This window comes from Panthera tigris, chromosome A3, assembly GCF_018350195.1.
Source record: "Panthera tigris isolate Pti1 chromosome A3, P.tigris_Pti1_mat1.1, whole genome shotgun sequence".
NCBI lineage: Eukaryota > Metazoa > Chordata > Mammalia > Carnivora > Felidae > Panthera > Panthera tigris.
The window spans coordinates 113,409,150-113,429,767 of NC_056662.1; the positions used below are offsets into that span (position 1 = coordinate 113,409,150).

At 35.3% G+C, this 20,618-nt stretch overlaps 1 protein-coding gene across 2 annotated transcripts in view; it reads right to left on the reverse strand.

The window, feature by feature from the left end:
- Positions 1-1,983: 1,983 nt before the first annotated feature.
- The window catches only part of SPAST (spastin), a 51,314-nt gene continuing 32,679 nt past the window's right edge, over positions 1,984-20,618 (reverse strand). For both annotated transcript variants that reach the window (XM_042982210.1, XM_042982209.1), the window contains exons 8-17: positions 16,138-16,212; positions 14,313-14,384; positions 12,890-12,965; positions 12,558-12,649; positions 12,331-12,410; positions 9,860-9,902; positions 8,837-8,916; positions 7,376-7,446; positions 5,666-5,706; positions 1,984-2,296 (exon numbers count right to left, since the gene is read on the reverse strand). In XM_042982210.1, coding sequence (XP_042838144.1) covers positions 2,174-2,296; positions 5,666-5,706; positions 7,376-7,446; positions 8,837-8,916; positions 9,860-9,902; positions 12,331-12,410; positions 12,558-12,649; positions 12,890-12,965; positions 14,313-14,384; positions 16,138-16,212 — 753 coding nt within the window. In that variant the 3' untranslated portion in view covers positions 1,984-2,173. The remainder of the gene's footprint in view (positions 2,297-5,665; positions 5,707-7,375; positions 7,447-8,836; positions 8,917-9,859; positions 9,903-12,330; positions 12,411-12,557; positions 12,650-12,889; positions 12,966-14,312; positions 14,385-16,137; positions 16,213-20,618) is intronic.

Sequence of the window (20,618 nt, forward strand, 5' to 3'; positions counted from 1 at the left end):
TTAAAATAAAACTTGGTCATAGTAAGTCATAGGAAGTAGGTCTCTAGCTCTAAGCTCAACTTCAGACTTTAGTCAAGGAAGTAAAATAATTTCTATACTGTATGGTTATTCATACAATAATATAATTCTCAGTGTTTATGACAATATTAATTTGTCTACCTCTTAATATTTGAAATCTTTGTTACATAAAAACTATTCCAATAAAAATAGTGAGCTACATTAAATTACTGCAGGTAGAATCATGATAATTTTAAAGATTATATTTTAAAAGCTGGGCTTGAAGCACACAGATCTTTAATATGACTGAACAGTTATTCACATATGAATAATGCTAATCCTTTTTTTTAAATGAAAATACAAAGTGAAATTTTATGAGCTTTATTGAAAATGTCTTAACTTTGGATATTCCCAACTCTTGTCATCATGTATGTATATTGCATCATCTTTTATTATCAAGATTTTATAATTGATGCTTTAATGTTTGAGACCTTAAAAAGACAGAACATATGACTGAAAATAGGCATGGTTCTGGCTTAAAAAAAATTTTTTTTTCTATTTATCCCAAGCCTCACTTCTGTTACCTAGGGAGTTCTAAGGTCATGATTAGAAGAGACATTTAAAATACAGCTACAAATAGCATATTATCTTAAGAAATGAAACATCTTCTATGTTTACATAAATCCTTGACAGGAACAAGAGGAAATTTAAGAAGAATGTATGTTTTCATTATAAAATTCTTATCTAGCCAGGGCAAGTTTTTAATGTATTCTCTCAAAACCAAAGGTATTTCTCCTAAATGAAAAAGTCTTTGTTACTACTGTAAAATTATTCTTTCCACCCATGACATCTTACATAAAAGCACCAAAGAAAATTTCTGTAAACAAACTTTTAACCAGTAAACTAAGGGCAAATATCCATTTGCCTTTATTACAGTATTTAAAAAGCCATGATATGAGTCACTACTTCCTACAATGACAGTTTTGTAATAAAATCCAGGCATACTTATACAAACAAGAAACGGAATTACTGTACATTTTGGGGGGAACAAAAGGCAGATTAACAGACTAACTTTTTAGTTAACAAAGTGAGCACAAGAAACCTATAAAATGTACGCAATGTATAAAAATTCAGTAATTTTTAAAGTTTCATTGACGGGATTAATCATCATTAGGAATAAAAGATGGTAGATCCACTGGCTTATAATCATCCTGTAAACAGTATGAAAGCAATGAGCAATAAATTAGAAATGTCTTAGCTCTCAGTACTTCCCTTCTCTCACACAGGAACCACTTTTACGGCAGTTAAAATTGGCCTTCTTAAATATTAGAATAAATCTAGCAGAAAATAAACTCCATTAGGAATAAATTAACAGTCTACAATAGATTTCTGACAAATATATTAGAAAAAAATACTGCAGGTCACACGAGGATTGATCTACACGTTGTATGACAGAGTGACTCAAACCTTCTAACCTCCTTTTCTATTTTACTAGATTTGCTGTGTTGCTATCAACAAATGGCTTTCTAAATTGGCAGCAAGGTAACAGAAAGGTGAAAATGCAATTGTATCCTGACTGTAGATTTATGGAAAGAAAAAAAACAAAAAACTTCAAAACACTTTTTCCTTTTACTGTTACATAGGAAGAAGTTTCATTTGGCACACTGGATTTGTAAAGAGGAAAGAAAAAAAAAGTAACTTAGAGTGTTTGGTATTCTAATCTGTAGTAAAGACAACAGTAGGAAAGGAAAATAGAAAAATTACTATTTTAAGAAAAGACATCAGAAGACAAACAACCAAAGGCGCTTGTGTCTTCTACCATTCACTGTCTCTGGAATACTTTCATCTGCAACACAATATACAAATTATTATTTACATTATGATTATATTGGTAAAGAAGACCAGAATCAGTTTTTGTTGTGCTCTAACTTACAGTGCCCATTGGGATAACTAGCAACATAGGCAAGAAGGCCTTCAACAAAATACTCCATTTCCATTGTATATTTTATTTAAATTTGTTGTATGGTTCATCTGCTGGGGTGCACAAGTAATTGTAAGACTCTGAAAAGTCCTGTAAACTTAGGCTGAATTTCTGTAGCTGATAACTATTCGACGAAGATGGTGTGTTACTCTCTTCGAAAGCAAAAACGTTCTGCAGGCTTATGAAGGTCTTTCCTTAAACAGTGGTATCGCCAAAGTCCTTGTTCCAACGTATGTATGCTTCTAAGGTTTGAGGGCTCACGCTGCGTTTTATCTTTTTCAAGGATTCAGTGAAGTCAGATAATCGAATATTTCTCATCTAGATTTTAAAAAAACACATGACGATACAAATGATGAATACGTACACAGTATTTAACCCAAAGATGGACTGAAGTAATGATGCTATTGCTTATTAATGTTATAAATCTATATAAATATATTCTTAGAAAATCACACCAATCATCTTATTTTACCTACTATAGGGTAGGCAAGTTTGCTATGTAAGAAATCTTACAAAAATGCTATACTAACATATGTGTTTAGCTTCTTAGGCATTAACATTTTAAATCATAGTATCTTCCCATTATAAAAACAGAAAACACCTATTATACAAAATGTGACAAAATATAGACAGGCAGAAAAAAGAATCACAATCCCACCCTTCAGAATTCTCAAGTTTCACTCACTAGCTAAATTCATGCTATGTTTATCGAAAAGGGAAAGAGGGTTTACAAGAAGCACATGAGACTTTAAGGAAATATTGCTTTTTACATTTCTTGTCTCATTTTCTGACCTTTTTAATGGGCTATGAGAATGTAGAACAAAACAATGCTGAGTTAACAATGTATCTGTATCTACTGAGAGATTTTTAAAACCCAAAAGGAGCTTGGCACAAAAAGACCCATTTTTAAAAATTGTCAGTAATATATACATGTGTATTTTGCCCAAAAAGAAGTTAAAGGAGAATCTGAGACAAAATGTCAACTGGATATTTATATATATTCTTTTTATTACTCTTATAAAACCCAACCTAAATACTTCATGCACGCTCTGATATCTTGATGTGCACAGATTGATAAAAATCACCCACATTTGTAACTTGTAGCCTAATCTTAGTCAAAAAGTAAAAGGATATATTGTTACCACATAATCACTATATGAGCCCTACATGTTTTCTTATTTAGCTATAAAACACACAGTGGCTCTTCCTAAAGGCCAAAGTGTGGAAGGATGATAAATGTACTACCTATGATATTCCTGAATAAAATTTATTATAGAAATTAAGGTTTTAAAGGTTTTGATGAAATTCTAATTGAACTGTAAAGTATGGTGTACATATACATATGAAATTTATATATGATATTTTGAAGTTAGAGACAAATGTATACAACAGGAAAAAGCAAATGGTAGCTAATTTGAGAAAGAGAAAAATAAATAGCAAAGATGTCTTAACAAAATAATGAAATAATAAAGTTAAGCTGGATACAAACTGTGTGCTTTAAAAACAAAGTATATTATACCCTGAATTTATAACCCCAAATTTTTAGCATTAACTTTTAAAAACACAGAATTCCAATACAATTGTTTCTATTCTTATAAACTATAAAATCAAATGGAGTTCATCTTACCTAAATGTGTGTATACAAACCAGTACCTGACAATACAGTTAGTTATTAAAGTTGTACTAAATAAAATTCTAGTATACTTAGGGCACCTGGGTGGCTCAGTCGGTTAAGTGTCCGACTCTTGATTTTGGCTCAGGTCATGATCTCCCAGTTTGTGAAATCAAGCCCCATGTGGGGCTCTACACTGACAGTGCAAAGCCTGGTTGGGATTCTCTCTCTCCCCCTCTCTCTCTGACCCTCCCCACTCATGTTCACTCACATGTGTGCCCTCTCTCTCTCAAAATAAATGAGTAAACTTTAAAAAAATAAATAAAACTTAAAAAATTACAAAATTCTAGTATACAATTTTAGAAACCAAATTACTTGTTTTCCTCTCATCTCATAAATATGACTGATAAAATAGATTTCCTTAATTTCTATATCAAAATGCCATTAATTATTTATGTATTTTTAAATCTATGGACACTTACATATGGATACATAGTATCCACACATTACACACAAGTAAGTCTCCGTATGGATACTGTGAATACTAGGATACTATGTAAGTGCCAGTCTGCTTTAAGCATTTTATATATATTAACTCATAAGTCTGGAACTAACAGCTAAAAGTCTACCAAATAATTAATACTAAAACCATCAGATTAAAAATAAACTGGATAAAATATACAGAACCAAAACTTATAACAAGGTCACAAAAGGTACTGTAATGTTATTTCTTGTAATTCATTCAGTAGTTTCATATTTAATTTTAGTGTTCCTAACATTTAGTTTAAAATAAGGTTCATATGGGGCGCCTGGGTGGCTCAGTCGGTTAGGTGTCCAACTTCGGCTCAGGTGTGATCTCACCATTGGTGGGTTCAAGCCCTGCCTTGGATTCTGGGCTGACAGCTCAGAGCCCGGAGCCTGCTTCAGATTCTGCGTCTCCCTCTCTTTCTGACCCTCCCCCACTCACACTATGTCTCTCTCTCTCTCTCAAAAATGAATAAACATTAAAAAGATTTTTAGGGGCGCCTGGGTGGCTCAGTCGGTTAAGCGGCCGACTGCGGCTCAGGTCATGATCTGGCGGTCTGTGAGTTCGAGCCCCGCGTCAGGCTCTGTGCTGACGGCTCAGAGCCTGGAGCCTGTTTCAGATCCTGTGTCTCCCTCTCTCTGACCCTCCCCTGTTCATGCTCTGTCTCTCTCTGTCTCAAAAACAAACGTTAAAAAAAAAATTAAAAAAAAAAATAAAAAGATTTTTAAATAAGGTTCATATATATTTTTAAAATAGTGGATAAAGTTATATTTTTAAGTATGGGATTAAAATTCAAGTAGATATTATGCTGTAATACTGGAATAAATGTACTCCATCAGAACGAATTCATGGTATTTTAAAAATACGTGTATTTTCAGGCTCTTGCCATTGGAATAGTCTAATTCAACACCAGTACTAATAAAAAACAATGTAGTATGGGGGTGCCTGGGTGGGTCAGTTGGTTAAGCGTCAGACTTCGGCTCAGGTGGGTTCAAGCCCCACGATGGGATCTGTGCTGACAGCTCAGAGTCTGGAGCCTGCTTCGGATTCTGTGTCTCCCTCCCTCTCTGACCCTCCCCCACTAGCACTCTGTGTCTCTCTCTCTCTCAGAAATAAATAAACATTAAGAAAAAAAAAAAAAGAAATGCGTTAGCATCTCATAAGAGGGCCTATCACACTAAGAAACTGCAATGAATCACATTACATTGGTATTGTTTTTATAAGGAGGAAAACAAACACTGAAAAACTAATAGAATATGAAGGGATTAACTTGTTACAAAGAGTAAAATCCTCAAGTTTTCTATGATTTTCTTCTGTTTAGTAGTTACATAACATGATTTGATAGAAAATGACTTAATGACTATGTACAATAATTTTTGTCCATTACCAAAGAACATTGTAAGAGACTGTAATTTGATATGCCTCTAGATTTTGAAATGAAACAAAGAACTTTTTCTAGCTTCTAACCAAATCACAGACAAAAATCCAGACAAAAGAGAAGTCTTACAATATAGAGAACCAGAGCAAAGAAAATTATAGAACAGTATACCTCACTGGCAGACATATTCTTTACTTGTTCTGGTTTCAGTTCTGTAAAATATAAGACAGCCACTTTAAAAAAAAGGTCTGTAAGTTTAAATTGCTGAAAAGCAAAACCAAGTAAAATGATCTAAAAGTACATGTTTGATAGAAATTATTTGTATTAAAAGGAAGACACAAAATATTAAGCACAATTTATAAATGCTTAGAATAACATTCCTTCTTAGGAGTAACTGGGAGGCATTCAATTTCTTTGCATATTGCCTAGGAGTCATAAATTTTACCAATTTGAGATTGAACTTAAAAGATTCAACTTGTTCTTTACAAAGGCTTTAGGTTATTTTTTTTTAAAGCCAACAGCTTTTGTCTGCTTCAGAATTAATAGCTAAAACATTCTGGAAAAAATACAAATGGTTTATATATTAGCTACTGTTTTGAGTCCACTATCTGAACAAGATTTTGTACCTCTGGCAGTGAGAGTTTGACTAGAATGCTTTGCCAGAATCTCAAAATATATTCTCAAAGTTATACTTATTTTGCTCCAAAGCAGCAATTCCGAGTCAGTACACTGTCTCACTGCAGGAGATGTGTTCTAGAAGCTGCATGTTCCATGTTCTATTTTATTACCACAGACAGCAATCTGAGTGCATAGTTAAGAGCATCACCCATCCACTGCCCATGCCGCCTGTGGAAAAGCAGCTGAGAATATCTAGTCTAAAGTGGTATCAGAATGGTATTTCAGAATCAACAAATAGGAATCAACACAAAGCAATTCCTCAAAAGATAACAAATAATAATACAAGTAAAAACTTCTCTTACACACTTTAATTTCAAGTGATAATCAGATTACTCAGGTTGAAAAAAGCCCAAAACCAGAAAAGAACATTTTCCCTTTATTTTTCTTTTTCGCTTGCTTAAAAATGTTTTCTTTTCCTTTGGGTTTTCTGCTGGCTACCTACTATCAAGAAGTGAAACGTAGGACAGATGGTAATTTATCATGGTGAGCACTCCTTAATGTACAGAGCTGTCTAATCACTATGTTGTACACCTGAAACGAATATAATCTTGTATATTAACTATATTTCAATAAAAAAATTTTTAATTAAAAAAAAAAACAACTGAAACCTGTTGTTTATAATAGGGGTCATGGTCTACTGATCCATGGACTGTCTTTGTATGGTCTGTGAGCTGAGAATGGTTTCGCATTTTTGTTTTTTTATAAAAACAAAAAACAAAAAGAATATGCAATGGAGAGCCTATGTGGTCCCACAAGCCTAAAATATTTATCAGGCCCTTCACTGAAAAGTTTGTGGACACTCAGTCTAGAGACTACCACATACCGGGGCACCAAGGTGGCTCAGTGGTTAAGTGTCTTGACTTCGGCTTAGGTCACGATCTCCCAGTTCATGAGTTCAAGTCCCACATTGAGCTCTGGGCTGACAGCTCAGCGCTCAGAGCCTGCTCTGGATTCTGTATCTCCCTCTCTCTCTCTGCCCCTCCCCCGCCTTGTGCTGTCTCCCTCTCGCTCTCTCTCTCAAGAATAAACATTAAAAAAAATTAAAAAGAACAAACAAGAAAAAGAAACTACTTCATATCAAGTTTTCCAGCAGCTTCAATGCTTTCCTACTACTACTTAAAAAACGCCTCTCAATAGGGCTTCCTAAACTTCGAAAGTGGGTCTAATCAATAGGTCAAAATGTCTCAAGCTCTGTACACATACCTCGGATAGGACCCAGTGCTGCATCTTTTGCCAAAGCTGTTAGATCACTTCCTGAATATCCATCGGTCATTCTGAGAATGGGAAGGAAGAAAGAGCAAATGATTCTCATCTTTGCAGATTTAAAATCCTCCATGTAGAAAGAGTGTAAAATCTAGTTTGCCTCTGTCATCAAGCAGACAGCTACACACTTTGATTTTAAGGGCACAGAAAGGCCCACTTGCTGAAAACAAAGAAAACCATCTATAGCAGGCAAGGCTCCTTAGAATGAATGTCTCAAATTTTCATCATAAGAATCATTTCTTTACATTAAGGCATATTATATGTCCAAGAAGCTCCATTAGATATAAATACATCCCCTGGAAAGGTAACAGCCATAAGCCATTGCTGGCCAACTGATACATAACCATTAATTATTGCTCTGTAAGTAAGTTAATGAAATGAATGTTTCTTTACCTTGACAAAGAACACTGCCAGTCAAGGTAGATTCCTTTTCTTTTTTTTAACTAAGAATATATATTTTTTAATTTTTCTAGTAAGCTCTGCACCTAACATGGGGCCTGAACTCACAACCCTGAGATAAAAAGTTGCATGCTCTACTGACTGAGCCAGCCAGGTGTCCAAGGTACATTTCTTTAAATATAGGACAGACAAGGTAAAGGACGAGTCTGGGGTAGAAGACATTGGCAAAAAGAGGCACACCTGAATGGGATGCCACAGTGGAGAGTCCTGGGCAGCCAAGAGATTATCAAAGGGAACTAAGAACTAGGGAGGGCAAAGGGGAAGAAGAAAATAAAACACGAAAAGAAAGCATTTACTTATCATGTACTATGTTAAATAACTATAGAGATCAAACATTATTAGCTGAATTCTTTACTGGAACAACAAAGAAGAACTTCACTATTTCCAAGTATTGAATTTATTCTTTCTTCATAGGTTATCTGGGACTCAGAGTATTTACTAAAATTACCAGCTATTCACATACTTCTTGAATATTTAAATTACTTTGTGAGATTTTTCAAAGACTAAAATTCAACAAGTGCACCTCCCATATTCAGTTTCTACTTAAGTACACCACTTAGAAGATGTAAAAGTTAAAAAAATTATGTGTAATATAAAGAACAAATTTATATGAGAATATTTGTGCTGGTGTGGGCAGAGATAAGTGTCTTAAAAATTTTTAAACTATTTTAATACCACTTATAAGTTTTAATAAATTTATAAAAAGCATGTACTACTATCAGATATTTAGGTCATGTCTTGTAGAGGATCTAGAAATTTAAATTCAGATACCATATCTAACAATGAGAGATAAGAAAAAACATAAAGGAAGCAGAGGATGAGACGAGCAGTTTTCTGAAAAATAAATTACTCATTTCACACTTGAGTTTACTTTAAACAAAAAAGAAAAAGACTTCTTTATGAAAGAAAAAACTTTAAGATAGACCAAATCAAATTACTCACCTAGCAAGTTGTGCTAGTTCTTTTTGGGTCAATGGGCTTCCTTGTTTACATAATAGATTTTTAAGTAAAAGTAGTCGTGTCTAAAAAGAAATATTAAAGAATTATCAGTCTCAAGAATTAGCTTAATGAAATATCCAAAAACTAGATTCAAATCCTGACCCTCATTTACGAGCTGAATGATCACACACAAATCACTCTAGTTCTTAGAGCCTCGCTCATGTCTGTTAATTGGAGTTGAAACGACCATTTTTTGAGAGCTCTTAAGAGACTTAAAGATAATCCAAATAAAGCACTAAGGAATTAGCTGCTGCTACTATCAAGGATGTTAAGGGTCTGAGCTAGACAACCACAATTTTTAAAAAAAACACTTTTCTCGAGGTATGAATTCATATAACACTAATCTCACCATTTTAAGTGTAACATTCAGTGACTTTTAATAAATATATAGTTTTGCAACCATACCGTACTCCACTTTTAGAACATTTCTAACACCCAAAAAAGTTCAATCATGCCTATTTACACTTAGTTCCCACTCCCACCCACAGCCTCTGCAAACCACGGTTTCCTTTGTTTCTAGAAATTTGCCTTTTTTGGATATTTTATATAAATGGAATCATATGATAGGTTATCTTTTACATCTGGTATCTTTCACTTAGTATGTTTTTGAGGTTTTTCCATATTACAGCATGTGTTAAGTATCTCAATCCTTTCATTGCTAAACAGTATTCCATTAAATGCATATACCATATTTGTTTATCTATTGTCTAATTGATGAACATTTTAGACTCCTTACAGTTCTTGGCTATTATTTATAATGCTGCTATAAAAATTCTTATATGTGTCTTTGTGTAGACATGTTTTCATGGAATTACAGGGTCTTATGGTAAGTTTACATTTATCTTTTTAAGAAATTGCCAAACTGGTTTCCAATCTGGCTGTACCAATAATTGGAAGATCAATATTGTCAAGATGGTAGTCCTTGTTTCCATGTTAAAAAAAAAAAATTCAGACATAGATACATACCTCCTCGTTTGGCAAAGACACATATACCCGTTTGATGAAACGCCTAAAAAAAAAGGATTCAAACAACTTCAGAAACATAGATTTGAATTTACAAGTAACTCCACTCAAGCAGCAAATGACAATAAAAAAGTTTTTTTTTTTTTAATGTTTATTTATTTTTGAGACAGAGACAGAATGCGACTGGGGGAGGGGCAGCGAGGCATAGAATCTGAAGCAGGCTCCAGGCTCTGAGCTGTCACTACAGAGCCCGACGCTAAACTCATGAGCTGTGAGATCATGACCCGAGCCGAAGTCAGACACTCAACCGACTGAGCCACCCCAACAATAAAAAAGTTGGCGCCCCAACAATAAAAAAGTTTTAAGTGTAATACTCAAGGTATCTGAATGCATTTTAGTAGTCATTAAAGTGAAAAATTATTTTGTTACTTTTTTTTTTTTAAGACTTTATTTTTACATAATCTCTACCCCCAACATGGGGCTTGAACTCATAACCCCAAGATAAAGACGCACACGACTAAGCCAGCCAGGTGCCCCTTGAGTTACTCTTTAAAACTCTCTAGATAATGTTTAAAATTCCTTAATTCACTATTGTCAAGTTCTCATATGTTTTTAATACAAACATACGAGAGCTATTAAAACAAAAAATCTGATATGAGGAGCAGAATAAAGAGATCTCTGCTGTCTTCTTGAAAGGGAAAACAATTAAAATCAATAAGGACCACAGAAACAGATATGCAAACTTCACTATCAACAAACTCAGGTAACATTTACACAACTAGAGTGTATGAAGAAGGGCTGCCTAGGGCAGTGAAAAATATACGAAGGAGGGTACACATAGCATCTGTTGCTGGAGGTTCCAGACACGGCTATCAGAGCACAGAGTTTTCCAAAGGAAACAGCACACTCAGGAGGAATAAAGCCAACGTCCCCATATTTAAAGAAGCATGTGAAGAACGGCTCTGCATATCATGTGAAACCTAGTCAGGCAGGAGCAGGGGAACTGCAAGGCAGGTGAGGCTGAACGAAGAAACTCAAAGACACATCATTTTTGTAAGAAGACATCAATCAGTCTGGCAAGATCACAAACTGTCTTGCATGGACTAATCTTCATCAGGTACGGTTTGATTGTGACTCAGGGAGACTGCCTGATAGTCCAGTCTACTCATACGACAACTCAAGATACTTGCTCGGTAGCTCTTCTCCTAGAGTATCACTCCAAAACTAGGTTTGCCAAGAAAACTCCCCTTTATTCAAATAAAAATAGTAACCAAACAGGCAAAAGCACATGGCTATTCTTTTAAGTGCTAAAAAAAAGAGGGAAAAGGTTACAATAAATATAGAGAACATACACAAGAAGATTTTTCCAAAGAGCAAATTAAATTTGTGACCAAGTAACTTTCTGTGAAATAAAATTATTTAATAAAAAAAAAAGTTTTTTACGAAACAAGAGCTCAATGAGATGTAAGTGTCTCAAGGCAATGACACACAAAAGCTCAAGGAAATAAGACAATAGAAGATGAAAAATGGGATTGCAGAGATCCGGAAAGCAACGAAAGCGAAGAAGAAAACCACCAAAGACACAGAGGTTACAATGGTAGCACAAAGAAGATCAGACACAAACTGAGTAGGAAATAAGGACAACAAACAAGAAGACAAACAAACAAAAAAAGAAATTAGAGTTAAAAAGGACTAGAAAGGAAATTAAAGATAAGGAAGACAAAAAGAGGCAACATAATGCATAAATTGTGTGAAAGAAAAAAAACAGAATAATGAATCAGGAAAAACAATTAAAGGTAGTATTCAAAATAACTTTCCTAAAACAAAAGAGATTCATAACTCTCAATTTAAACAAACACCAAATCCCAGAAAAAATAACACAGATCGACATCTTTTTCAAATAACTAGATTTCAATAGTTAAAAATTATATCCAATAAAGAGAAAAAAATCAAGTTAATCCATAAATGTGAATAAAAAGTAGGCTGGCTTCAGACTTCTACACTGCAACATTTAATCCTAGAAACAATGGAGCAATGTAATAAATTCGTCAGGCCAAGAAAGGGAGGCCCAAGAATTTTATGCTGAGTCAAACCATCCTTCTAGTGCGAGGGGAATAAATTTGTTCAATCATACAAGAACACAGAACATAATTTCCATGAATCCTGCTTTTATTTGCTTTTCATGAAGCCAACTAAAAGAAAAGTAAGAATCAATTCTGGTGTTTTAAGATAATTTAATCCTAATCAGAAGAAATAAACAATTTGCCTGCAACCAAAGTGAAAACTAGTTTTCGTGGTATCATGTTGGCTCTGCCTTCAAAATCTTTAGTAGGTAACAAGAGGCCAAAGGATGAATACCAGGAAGGAAATAATTTGTCTTCAAATTGAAAGTGAAGGAAATAAGACATATGTGAGGTGAACACAGGAGCAAATACACCTGTAATCGATGTGTGTTTCTACATAAATCCCCCTACCTGAGAACAGCCTCATCAAGCTCTTGTGGCCTGTTAGTTGCACCCATTACAAGCACTCTGTCATCTCCAGCAGATTGTACCTGTAAGACAAAAAAATTTTTCAGTACTTTTAGGTAAAGTAATAACAAAAATATGATAAATATCTGTATTTCTAATTTGAGTCATTTAATTTGAAAATATCTACACTAAGATGCTACCACCTTAAAAATACCATAATCAATACTTACACCATCAAATTCTATTAGAAATTCAGTTTTTAGACGTCTACTAGCATCATGTTCTCCTTCTCTTCTTTCACACAAAAGGCTATCAACTTCATCTAAAGGAAACAAAAGGATAAGACTTTAACATAAAGCCACACAACACCAGTCATCTGAGATTAATCTAGTTTACTACTTAAGTTATTAATATTGTAGGTCCTGCACAATTCATTAGTCTTTAACTTTGCACTTCTTTAAAACGTGTTCCTTCTGAATACTCTTTTTCATTATACCTCTCAAACTTGGAGAAGGGAATTTCATAAATATTCAACTAACTTAGTTAGAAAACATTTTCTTACCTATAAAAATTATAGAAGGCTGAAGTTCTCGAGCCACAGCAAAAAGAGCTCTCACCAATTTCTCTCCTTCTCCCACCTAAAAACAAGGCATTATACACTGTAATACACATAAAATGCAACATTATTCCAGCTGTTTAAATTTCATGATTAAAAGTCTTACATCTAGGAATTTCCTTTCTTTGCAACAACCAAAGATTTGGTTTAAGGAATTGTGGGAGGAAGGTTATTGAACCATCGCTTATTAAAAAAAAAAAAAAAAAAAAAAAAAAAAAAAAAAAAAGACTATTATTTAATACAGTCTGATAAGTTTTTTGGGTTTTTTTTTGGGTTTTTTTGGTGCTGAAACCTAGACTGGTCCGGTAAGTACTTTAAAAAATGAAAAACATCTCTGCTTTGCTTGACCCTACATTCTTAAGACTTGAGAATGGAATAGCTATTAGGGGTATAACTAGTGAGAAGATGGAATATTAGGAGAGAGGAACAGACACTGTACATATTTCTTACGTCCTTGGTTGTAGGGTATATTCATACAACCAGGTAAGTTACAAAGTGCTCTACTAAACTAAACTTACTTAAATTAACTCTCACAATAACACTGTCAATAAGTATAAAAGTATTTCTAGATAGCCAAGGAGGTCTATGAACACCCCTTGCGACATTCCAGGGGATGAAATGCTATAATAAAACAATTCTATGCATTAAAATCAACTCATGAAAGGGTCATGAGGTTTGGGGTAATCCACTGTAAAAACTCTTCTGTCCTCTAGGTGGCATCTATTTTTTTAATTGAAAATTTCATTAAAAAAAAGAATGGCCTCAGATTTAGAGTCACAAAGCAAATATTCTGAAGGACCCCCGTGAGAGATCACCTGCTGACAACATCAACACTTTATAAATGAGGCCTAAAAGTTTTCTTTTCTTAACACCAGCTCAGTACCCAACAGTTAAGTTGGAATCCTTATCTCCTAACTTCCAAGACAGTGTTTTCCATTATACTATGTGTATCATGTTGGGTACATCTACTTTAATAACAATTTCACTTATAAAATTTCACATAGAAAGTAAAATATAACTAAGAAAAGAGATATCATTTTACAGTTACTTTTAATTATGTTATAAAAATGAGAACTCAGCCAATACCTGATCTTGGATTTCTCGTCTTCAAAACTATAGGACAATAAATTTCTGTTGTGTTTATGGTACTTTGTTACACAGCCCCAGCAAATTAAAACAGTATTTGAGAGCACAATCCTAACTTCAAAAGAGCCTAACTTTGTCTTTTGAAGAGTGATTAATGTCCATCAGAGCTAAATAATAGATATAAAACTCAAAAATATTTCTTGTGTAATGTTATTACCATTTATACTTAGTAACATCTAGACACCAACATAAAATATGACAATACTGGAAAAAGAACACTCACATATTTTGAAGTTAAACTTGCAGCACTTATGTTGAAGAAGGTTGCATTGGATTCTGCAGCTACTGCTTTAGCCTTAAAAATCACAAGGGCAAAACATTATATTAGTTCAATATCTTCCTTCACAAAGAACCACACTTGAGGGGCGCCTGGGTGGCTCAGTTAGTTAAGCATCCAACTTCAGCTCAGGTCATGATCTCATGGCTTGTGGGTTTCAGCCCCACGTCAGACTCTACGCTGACAGCTTGAAGCCTCTTTGGATTCTATCTCTCCGTCTCTCTCTGCCCCTCCCCGACTCGTGTTGTCTGTCTGTCTCTCTCTCAAATGAACATTAAAAAAATTTTTTTAAATAAAAGAACATTTGATCAACTTAAACACTAAAAAAGATTTTCCAAAAATATAAAATATTACATGATTCCTGATATGTGGCAATCAGTGTGTTTCTTCTCAGCAATGAAGAAAAAGTCTAGGAAGAGCTATGCTTCTTTCCATTCTCCCTATTTTTTCTCAGGGAGATGGATAAGGAGTGGTTAAAAAAAAAGGGTGTTAATTCCCTTCTTAGTTATAGAAAGATAACTGGTTGGGGAAAGAGAAACAGCTCAACTCTTTTCCTCTTTACTTTTCCCCTCTAAAAGAGCTATACAGGAGAAAGAGGTATACAGATCCCAGTAAAACCTCGGGCAAAAGGATACTGGAAAAAAAAAATGTATGTAAATTATACTTCAATAAAAAAAGAAAGAAAAAGTGTGTTATCCTGATTATTTATTTATTTTGAGAGAGAGAGAGGGTTAGGGGCAGAGAGAGAGAGGAGAGAGGGGGAATCCCAAACAGACTCCACACAGCCAGCTGGGAGCCTGACATGGGGCTCAAACTCACAAAACGTTGAGACCACGACCTGAGCCAAAATCAACAGTCAGACGCTTAACAGACTGAGCCACCTGGGCACCCCCTCTGCTGAATATTTAAATAAAGCTGTTAAGATAGGAAGAAAAAAAAAATCAAGGGCTAGGAAGATACAGAATATAGTAAGGTAAGCTTTTCTGAGGTAAAAATGTTATTATTTAACTTGGGAAAATAATGAAAACTACACTTAAATTTAACCACTCCAAAACATACTACTGAAGAGAACATAATGTGTTTTTCCATCTATTTCTTCATTGAAAACATGTTTAAAAAAAAATTTTTTTTTAACATTTATTTATTTTTGAGACAGAGAGAGACAGAGCATGAACAGGGGAGGGGCAGAGAGAGAGGGGGACACAGAATCCGAAGCAGGCTCCAGGCTCTGAGCTGTCAGCACAGAGCCCGATGCGGGGCTCTAACTCACGGACCAGGAGATCATGACCTGAGCCGAAGTCGGCCGCGTAACCGACCGAGCCACCCAGGCGCCCCTGAAAACATGTTTAAAAACTTAGGAGAAGGGGTGCCTGGGTGGCTCAGTCGGTTAAGCGGCTGACTTCGGCTCAGGTCATGATCTCGCAGTCTGTGAGTTCGAGCCCCGCGTCAGGCTCTGTGCTGACCGCTCAGAGCCTGGAGCCTGTTTCTGATTCTGTGTCTCCCTCTCTCTCTGACCCTCCCCCATTCATGCTCTGTCTCTCTCTGTCTCAAAAATAAATAAACGTTAAAAAAAAAAAAAACAACTTAAAAAAAAAAAAAACTTAGGAGAAGTATATTATAACAAAAAGAAAATCATAAAAATAACTCAGAGGTTGTGCTTGCTTCGGCAGCACATATACTAAAAAATAACTCAGAGGCAATATAAACTTTTTTTCATAACATTATCTCTAATTATCTAAACAGAACATTCAAATTCTAAAAGAATTCTTACCAGCATTGTTTTTCCATTTCCAGGTGGACCAAAGAGTAACAATCCTCTGGCAGGAGCTCTAAGCCCTGTGAACAACTAAAATCATATACTTTAGTTCACAACTATGATTCTGGAGACACTTTTTTTCCCAAACATTTTAAGTCTGTCATCTGAAAAGCATCATTTTGGGGACGCTTGGGGGTGCAGTTGGTTGAGCATCTGACTTCGGCTCAGGTCATGATCGCATGGTTCGTGGGTGCGAGCCCTGCATAGGGATCTGTGAACAACTCAGAGCCTGGAGCCTGCTTCAGATTCTGTCTCTGTCTTTCTCTCTGCCCCTCCCCCACTTGCTCGCGCGCGCTCTCTCTCTCTCTCTCTCCCTCTCAAAAATAATTGTTAAAAATAAAAAAAAAAAGCATTTTTCTGTAGCATCCTCCTAAACAGAACTCCTCAGAGCTCTAAAGAGAACACATATAATCAATAAATTGGTGTAATTATTAAAAACAGAAGAAAACAAAGTTTTTAAGAATCTCATTGAAAATTAAAGCAAATTGGTTAAACAAGACATAATGAACACAGATATGCTTCTCTACTTCCTTTGGAAATGTCACCAAAATAATAGTAGATGAAAAAAGAAGATCTAAATCTTTAAAATAAAGAGAACACGAAAGGAAAAAACAGAAGACACAAAAATTTTTGTAGAGAGAGAACAAAGTGTGGTAAATTATTTTGCAGAGGTGATGGAGCTAAAACCTAAGTGCCTGCTTGTAAAGGGATACCTAGATACCAGCAGTGAGTGGATGTGAACAAAAACCCTGGAAAACGTCAGGACGTGGAAGTATGATGTATCAGAGAAAGCAGGAGGAAGGCGGACAGCCACAGAGGAACTGCTTGAAAGTTTGTATGAGGAACAACTAAACTGAGGTGCCCACCCCCCCTACCAAGATCACCAAGATCCAAGTACTCCTCTTTCACAAACAAAGGAGGCAAAAATTTTGTCCTTTAGAGATATTAAACCTGAGTCTCCAGACTCAAAGACACCAGGCATGGCAGAGAGTCAAGTGTGAAGCACAAGACTGATATCACTTTGCTTAATAGTGAAAGAGTATGTATTTTTAAGTTGAACCATATGAAATGGCTAATACTTAAAAAAAATTTTTTTTATTGTTTATATATTTTAGAGAGAGAGAGCACGAGTCATGGAGGGGCAGAGAGAGAAGGGGACAAAGGATCTGGCAGATATTCAACTTTCAAAAAAGTATTTATTTTGGGGGCACCTGGGTGGCTCAGTCGGTTGAGCGTCTGACTTCAGTTCAGGTCATGATCTTGTGGTTCATGAGTTTGAGCCCCACTTCGGGCTCTGTGCTGACAGCTCAGAGCCTGGAGCCTGCTTCAGATTCTGTGTCTCCCTCTCTCTCTCTCTCTCTGCCCCTCCCCTGCTCATGCTCTGTCTCTCTCAAAAATAAGTATTAAAAAAAATGATTACAATACTATAATACTATAATCCATGTAGTTGCAAATGGCAAGCTTTCATTCTTTTTGATTGCCGAGTAATACTCCATTGTATGTATGTATACACACACACACACACACACACACACACACACACACACACACACAACATCTTTATCCATCAATAGACATTTGGGTTCTTTCCATATTTTGGTTATTGTTGATAGTGCTGCTGTAAACATGGGGGTGCGTGTGCCTCTTCGAAACAGCACACCTGTATCACCTGGATAAATACCTAGTCGTGCAATTGCTGGGTCGCAAAGTAGTTCTATTTTTAATTTTTTGAGGAACCTCCATACTGTTTTCCAGAGCGGCTGCACCAGTTTGCATTCCCACCAGCAGTGCAAAAGAGATCCTCTTTCTCCGCATCCTCGCCATAATCTGTTGTTGCCTGAGTTGTTAATGTTAACCATTCTGACAGGTTTGAGGTGGTATCTCATTGTGGTGTTGATTTGTATTTCCCTGATGACAAGTGATGTTAAGCATTTTTTCATGTGTTGGTTGGCCATCTGGTTGTCTTCTTTGGAGAAGTGTCTATTCACATCTTTTGCCCATTTCTTCGCTAGATTGTTTTTTGGGTGTTGAGTTTAAGAAGCTCTTTATAGATTTTGGATACTAACCCTTTATCTGATATGTAATTTGCAAATATCTTCTCCCATTCTGTCAGTTGCCTTTTGGTTTTGCTGATTGTTTCTTTTGCTGTGCAGAAGCTCTTTATTTTGATGAGGTCCCAATAGTTCATTTTTGCTTTTGTTTCCCTTGCCTCAGGAGACGTGTTTAGTAAGAAGTTGCTGCAGCTAAGATCTAAGAGGTTTTGCCTGCTTTCTCCTCGAGGATATTGATGGCTTCCTGTCTTCCATTTAGGTCTTTCATCTATTTTGAGTTTATTTTTGTGTATGGTGTAAGAAAGTGATCCAGGTTCATTTTTCTGCATGTCGCTGTCCAGTTTTCCCAACACCATTTGCTGAAGAGACTGTCTTGATTCCATTGGATATTCTTTCCTGCTTTGTCAAAGATTAGTTGGCCATATGTCTGTGAGTCCATTTCTGGGTTTTCTATTCTGTTCCACTGATCTGAGTGTCTGTTTTCATGTCAATACCATACTGCCTTGATGATTACAGCTTTTTTCCTTTAATTTTCTTTTTAACATTTACTTAATTTTGAGAGACAGAGAGAGAGTATGAGCAGGGGAGGGGCAGAGAGAGAGGGAGACACAGAATTCGAAGCAGGCTACAGGCTCTGAGCTGTCAGCACAGAGCCCGACGCGGGGCCCGAACTCACAAATCGCGAGATCATGACCTGAGCCGTAGTCGGACGCTCAACCGACTGAGCCACCCAGGCGCCCCGATGATTACAGCTTTGTAATTCTACTTGACGTCCAGGATTGTGATGCCTCCAGCTTTAGTTTTCTTTTTCAAGATTGCTTTGGCTATTTGGGTCTTTTCTGGTTCCACACAAATTTTAGGATTGTTTGTTCTACCTCTGTGAAGAATGTTGGTGTTATTTTGATAGGTATTGCATTGAATATGTAGATTGCTTTGGGGAGTATTGACATTTTAACAATATTTGTTCTTCTTATCCAGGAGCATGGAATATTTTTCCATTTTTTTTGTCTTCTTCAATTTCTTTCATTAGCTTTCTAATGTTTTCAGTGTATAGGTTTTTCACCTCTTTGGTTATATTTATTCCTAGGTATTTTACGGTTATGCCCACATTTTAACTGGGTCATTTGTTTTCTTACTGTGCAGTTTTAAAAGTTCTTTGTATATATTTGGATACCAGTCCTGTATCATGTAATATGTTTTGCAAAGATTTTCTCCTGGTCTGTGGCTTGTCTTCTCATTCTCTTAACATCTTTCACAGAAAAGTTTTTAATGTTAATTAAGTTCAACTTACCAATTTTTCTTTTAAGGATCATGCTTTTGGTGTTATATCTAATATGCTATCCTCAAACCAAAAGATCACCTAGATTTTTTTTCCTATATTATCTTCTAGGAGTTTTACAGTTAGGTTTGCCTTTCACATTTAGGTCTGTAACCAATTTGAATTAATTTTTATGAAAGGTGTAAAAGTACAGTTCTAGAATTATTTTTCACATGGATGCCTATTTGTTCCAGCACCATTTGTGGAAAACACCATAGTTTCTCCATCAAATTGCTTTTGTGCCTTTGTCAACTGATGATATTTGTGTCTCTTGTGTTTCTGGGCTCTCTAGTCTGTTCTACTGATCTATTTGTCTATTCTTTTGCCAAAGACACACTATCTTGATTACTGTGGCATTTTTTTTTTGTTTTTAACATTTTCTGGTTTTACTTTGATATAACAGACATGACGCTAAGCTAAACGTGTACAGTATGATTTGATACATACATATATTGAACAATATTTACCAAAATAAGGTTAGTTAACACACCCTTCACTTCACACAATTATCATTTTTTTGTTGTTGTTACAACGAGAACAAACAAACAGATACATAATCATAAATACAGAGAACAAACAGGTGGTTGCCAGAGGGGAAGGAGTTGAGGGGTGAGCAAAACTGGTGAAGGGAATTAAGAGGTACAAGCTTCCCATTTTAAAATAAGTAAGTCACGGGATGAAAACACAGCATGGGGACTATAGACAGTTCTACTGTAGTAACATCGTATGGTGACAGGTGATAACTATATTTATCATAATGAGCACAGCTTAATGTACAGAGTTGTCAATGTTGTACACCTGAAACTGAAATAACATGGTATCTCAACTCTACTTTGACAGAAAATAGTTCTTCAAACTTCATAATTTTATCTTAACTTCCCTTGTCTGCAGTATGATTTGTCTCTTAATTTTAAATTCCTCTTCCCTTGATATAAAAATTATTTTCTGTTACCTACTTTTCCCTCAGAATGTTAAAAATAGATTGGTTATTAGGAACCATTATAGTCATTCTCCTCTAATAACCGGTCAACATCAATTGCTAATGTTTTTTTCAAAAAAAAAAAAAA